The sequence below is a fragment of the Nicotiana tabacum genome, chromosome 5, assembly GCF_000715075.1.
Source record: "Nicotiana tabacum cultivar K326 chromosome 5, ASM71507v2, whole genome shotgun sequence".
NCBI classification, from domain to species: Eukaryota; Viridiplantae; Streptophyta; class Magnoliopsida; order Solanales; family Solanaceae; genus Nicotiana; species Nicotiana tabacum.
In genome coordinates, this window is record NC_134084.1 from 80,497,669 (window position 1) to 80,503,272 (window position 5,604).

At 35.0% G+C, this 5,604-nt stretch overlaps 1 protein-coding gene across 2 annotated transcripts; it reads left to right on the plus strand.

The window, feature by feature from the left end:
- The first annotated feature begins 1,052 nt into the window (after positions 1-1,052).
- On the plus strand, positions 1,053-4,081 carry LOC107781970 (transcription factor bHLH106-like). 2 transcript variants are annotated; one of them, XR_001647123.2, is made up of 3 exons: positions 1,053-1,423; positions 2,221-2,715; positions 3,345-4,081. XR_001647123.2 is itself a non-coding variant. In XM_016602785.2 (2 exons), exons 1-2 carry the CDS (start codon positions 1,130-1,132, stop codon positions 2,662-2,664), a joined length of 738 nt encoding a protein of 245 aa, XP_016458271.1. In that variant the 5' UTR covers positions 1,053-1,129; the 3' UTR covers positions 2,665-2,980. The 2 variants fall into 2 exon arrangements, 1 of the variants encoding a protein (XP_016458271.1); XM_016602785.2 differs by lacking the exon at positions 3,345-4,081 and having other exon boundaries at positions 2,221-2,980.
- Positions 4,082-5,604: the final 1,523 nt, after the last annotated feature.

Genomic DNA, 5,604 nt, shown 5'->3' on the forward strand with positions numbered 1-5,604 from the left:
AATCCGGACTTGACGTCCCAGCTCCTTGGGGATGACGTTCCTATCTCGACCGAAGAATGAAATCGGGTAGCCCCGATTCCTACCGTATTCATATAGAAGCGTGGAACCTTTGATAGTAGTTAGTATGTGACAATTTTATTTAAAAATTTAATTATAAAGAGAAGATTCACGTTGTAGGAGTATATGTTTTTCAATAAGCGTGCTCTCGTATACGAGTCTTATTCCTATGGCCAAGCACTAGAATCTTTCTTATTGAAAGGTAGCATGAGATTTGAACTCAAGATTTGCGCCGATGTCATATTAAATTTTGTTATTAAAATGACATTTTTATACAATTAATCATGTCTTCGACATGATGTAGTAACTATTAACAACACATTGGTTAACGATCTTAGTTTTGGATGGAGTAAATAACATACTGATTTTTGATAATCATCATCTCACGAGTTAATTTTTAAAATTGAATTAGGTCTGATATTTATTTCTTACCATGATATCAATATCATGCCATACCCCAGTTATTGTGTTTCCTAGTGTTGTGTTTTAATCAGTATGCTGGGCATATGAGGGGATGTTAAGTGTCTCACAATAATTAAGATATATCTTTATTTTCTAATATAATCTTGGACAATTCTTATCAAAATCTTTTCCTCTGTGTTGGTCAAATTGAAGGTGCTTACAAGAAGATAAAAGGTGCTTTCTCTTTTTTCACATAAAATAAAACCGCGTGGTTTTCATACCATCATTTCATGTGACCACAACTCAACCAAATCGACCTCAACAAAGAAGAAACGACCAAAAAGATAAAAGAGAAGAAGAAAAGTCCTATCAAAACCCTAGACATAAATAAAGAAGCGGATTCAAGATTTAATTTTTATGGATTTTTTTAACAATTTCGAGTAAATTTTTAATAACAACTGGGTTCACATTAAATATTTGTAAATATTTAATGAATTTTTAGAATATATTTATATTGTTTGGACAAAAATTAGTGGGTTCACGAGAACCCGTACATTACATTCTACATCCGCCCCGGACATAATCATACATCTTATCCAATCATTTCCACTTATTTCTTTCTCTAAATTCCCACCGAAAGTTTCTCTTTAGAATCCAAAAAACCATCAATATGCAACAAGAAAACATGCTAGAAAACTTGGATTTTGGCCATCATTTGACCCAAAATAAATCAAACGAGAATATGGGAGAATATGGTTTTGATATTCCAGCTATCAAAAGCTTTTGTAGCTCATCATTTTACTCTCAAGCAGTGAAATTTCAAGAAACTGTAGAGAGTATTACTACTCCCGAGGCAAGAGCTATCGCTGCTTCTAAGAATCATAAAGAAGCTGAAAGAAGAAGAAGAGAAAGGATTAATTCTCATCTTGATAGACTCAGAACCCTACTTTCCTGCAATTCAAAGGTAATTTCTCCGTACAAATAGCGTGTATATAAAGAATTTTTTACTCTGTCAATCATGTAAAGAATATCAACAAGTAAATCCCCTTAAATATGAGATTTGCAATCTTGAAATATGATACGCTACCTCATTTAACAGATAGAAATGACTTAAACTCGTGGTATAATTTTTTTTTTTTTTAAGATGGGTGCATATAACTTACTAGTACTCTTGTGTTACTCCCTTACTCTCTCTTTTTCCTTACTAAATATGGTGGAATATTGAATGAAAACATGATTATTTTTTGGGTGGAATAATGAACAAATTCATCTATTTATTTGATATATTCTTTTATTTCCAACAAAAACAAATCCCTTTTTTAGCTTCGAATTTTTTTAAAACCAAATTTAAGGGGCATAGCTTTACAGAAGAAATTAACTTTAATTGTCCTTTGAATTTTTTGGTTCCATGCCAGTTTAGGCTAAACCTTATTACTTAGGTCATTTATCTCCTTACCGAATTTCTTACCGAAACTACTCAAGATATATTTCATATTGCAAAAAGTCAAGATCTCAAGACCTTTGGATTTGAAGTAGAACAAAATCATGATTTCACCTGCCCCCCCCCCCCCCACTCACTTTTGGTATTCAAGATTCTGATTTATTAGAACACGGTAGTGAAAAGGTCCCATATACATTACATGGGATTAGAAAAGTAGTTTCACTTTTTCTACAAAAAAAAAATGTAAATAACCATAGCATTTTTTTTATTCCTCTTTTTGGTTCTCTTTTTGAATGTGTTTTGTTTTTTTCATTTTACAGACAGATAAAGCATCTTTGCTAGCCAAAGTGGTTCAACGTGTGAGGGAGTTAAAACAACAGACTTCAGAAATCATGCAACTTGATGAAACAAACTTCCCTTCTGAAACTGATGAAATCACAGTTCTATCATCAAATGATTGCTTAGCTGATGGGAGATTACTCATTAAGGCTTCTCTTTGTTGCGAGGATCGGTTCGATCTCATCCCTGACCTAATCGAAACCCTAAAATCGCTCGGATTGAGTCCTCTTAGAGCTGAAATGGTCACATTAGGAGGGAGAATTCGTAATGTGATTGTATTAGCTGTTGATAAAGATCATAGTAGTGATGAGTCTCTCTTGTTCTTGAGAGATACTTTGAGGTCTATAGTACAACCTTCGAGTTATGGTACTGGTGAACGGTCTAAAAGGCGAAGAGTATTAGATCAAGGAACATCAAATTACTAGGGTTCCAAAGGCGAATCCAGAATTTGATGTTAATGGGTTCTTATATCGATCGTAAGTTGATATATCAAAATAACTGGATTCACGTGAACTTGTAGCTAACAGTATAGATCTGTCCCTCGGTCCAGAAACTTCTGTTCATTTTTACTTTTCTAACTATTTTCATGTTTTATTTGAATAGCTGCATTGTTTTCTCAATGCTTATACTATATATATTCTCGTGAGTAATTTCTATTGCGAGTTTGGATGTGTAATAGTAACTAGTTAGGGTTTGTTGAGACCAAGTTCATGAAAGAAATGTAATTATCGTTTCACTTGATATGATTAACTAACTATGAATGTCGTAAGATGGCAAGGAGATGACTAATCTTGTCATGTTTTATCATACAGTAATAAGTTTCGTTGTTGAAGAGTCAATATTCTTTATGTACCTTCAAAACATGATGTAGCAATATATAGATCAGCTGTTATGTGGTTTGCTAGCTATTTAACTTTTTCAATTGTAATTTCATCCCTTCTGTACGTGCAGAATTCTGATTAGAATATAATTTAACATATAAACTAATAGCGTATTTGGCTATGTTTCTGATGATAGGCTATAATTACGTGTTTTAGTTGATTATTACACTTTTGTGCTTTAATCGTTAGTGTTTTGCACTAATTATGTGTTTTATGCCTTGTAGGTGTGATTCCGAGCTATATAGATGTTATGGAATGAATTTAAGTGATTAAAGCTTTGAAATCTGAGTAAAAGTTCAAGGAATTAAGCCGGGATCGTGTTCGGGGGTCAAATTTGATAGTTGAGAACAAACGAAGACTCGATGAGGCATATTGCGCACTGTCTAGTAAAATATACATAACATTTTACTCAGAACTCCAGTTTGGCTCCATAATATATGGTTGGAAAGATAACTCAAAGGGCTACAACTTTCATGTTTTGTGTTTTCCCAAATTCCAAACAGAACAGGATGAAAAACCGCGGTTTCACCGAGACCGCGGCAGAACCACGGCAGAGTACAGACGCAGACAATTGAAGAATCAGAGGCCATGTTTGGCCGCGGTTTGATCGCGAACCCGGTAGAACAGCGGCAGGAGGCGGAAATTTCAGGGACTAAAGTGCAAAATACGGGATTTTTAGCCTAAACCCCTATTTTAAACACTACACTCCGCCCAAGAGAGGATGTATTGTTTTGGAGAGTATTTTTGGAAGAAAAACAAGTGTGACAGATCACCCAAAACATCTTGGTTTCTTCTTCTCTTTATTTTTCTTGCAAGTTTTATGATGAATATTGTTTTAGTTTATTTACCCATAGTTATGAGTAGCTAAATCTTTTGTCTAAGGTTTTGATGGAACCTATTTGGGGATGAACTTCTTGTTTATGTGAATACAAATTGCTAGTCTCAATCTTTATTTGTTCAACTTTGTGTATGTTGTAGTTAATTGACAGGATCCTCAATTAGCTGTGCCTATTTAGTGTGCATAACTCGGGAGAGAGTGCATATTTAGGTTATTGTTGAGCAACACCACTCCCAAAGTATAAGAGGGATCTATAACTGCGGGTTTAAAGGCGGGATTAGGGATAACGAAGCCTTGGGTGCAATCTTAAGTGAACTGTGTTAATTAAAGCTAGTTAGTGTATCTCGGGAGAGTGCAATAGTATATTACTGTGATTACTCGGGAGAGATTTACGGTAAGAAAAGTGTTCATGATTGATAGAGGTGTGTTGGGAAATGTGTATGAAGCATAAACAGAAGGGATTCCATCAATAAGGGAAGTCATTACCTTAGCGTCTTCTCATTATTGTTTACAACCTTAGCATCCTTAGTTTACAGCTGTTTATTTACGTGCAATTTTAGTTATTGAAGACACCATCAACTGTGATTCAAACATTTGGGGAAATTGGTTCTCAAGAGTTTAGTAGTTCTAAAGATAGTGATTGATATGTTAATTCTCTGTGGATTCGACTCTGGGCAGAATACTCAGGTTATATTTGCAACGTCCGCATTGTCCTTTTTATAAGGCATAGTTGGACGTGATCAAATGTTGGCGCCGTTGCCGGGGAGTTAACGGAATTATCAATTACCATTGATAGAAATACAAAAATTCATAGTATGGTCAGTTTTCTCTATACCCAACTTGTGAATATTTGTGTAATTAATTTTTCTTACCTTAGTCTATTTTTATTGTTTAGGTCTTGTTTATTTTCTTAGTTTTGAAAAATGGCATCATATAATAAAAATTGGTGGGATGGTAGTTGTTCATACTGTGATGACCCTTGTCTTTATTGTGGAGGACCACACTCGTGGCAAAATTGTTTAAATTTTCCCGGGGGTGGATTGTTCGCACAATCTCAAACCCATGAGTGGAGTATTCGTGATAAGTGTGGTTTTCAAAATGGTCATTGGGATGATTGTGTTGATTGGTCCTTCCCTTCCCCAAGCCCCCGCTATGATGATTCTATTGTTTTTGATGAAAATGATAGGGCTAACGAATTGGAAGAAGTTGAGCATGGCCGAAAGGGAGAGTTCAAGCTCATGTTGGAGTGCTTACTTGAAGGAGGACACAAAGAACAAAGTGCTTTGGAGGAGCTTTTGAAAATAGTCTCCAAAGTTCCTTGGCACTTAATCAAAACCAAGAACTCTCAATTGCTCAAAATGAGAAAATAATACTCATGTTGGAGACCATTCTTGAAAATGAGGGAGAATGTGAGCTAAAATTTGAAGAGTCAAGAATTGAACCTCAGCCAACCGACCCCATGAGTACCAATGATGCCGAGAAAAACATGGACTTAGAATCAACCGGTGTAAATAAAAATCTGGTTGAGAATGACTCTAGTCCGGGGAAAGAAGAGGATGTCAGAATAGAAAAATTGCAAAATGAAGGTTTGAAGTCACATTCCAAGCATTTTTCAACATTAGAATTGTGTAGTGATATAAAAATTG

What these genes read in the sequence shown, in the direction of transcription:
- LOC107781970 (XM_016602785.2), top strand. Translation starts at nt 1,130, where the DNA reads ATGCAACAAGAAAACATGCTAGAAAACTTGGATTTTGGCCATCATTTG. An exon ending in TACTTTCCTGCAATTCAAAG is followed by an intron (nt 1,424 to 2,220) that starts GTAATTTCTCCG and finishes TTCATTTTACAG; the next exon opens with ACAGATAAAGCATCTTTGCT.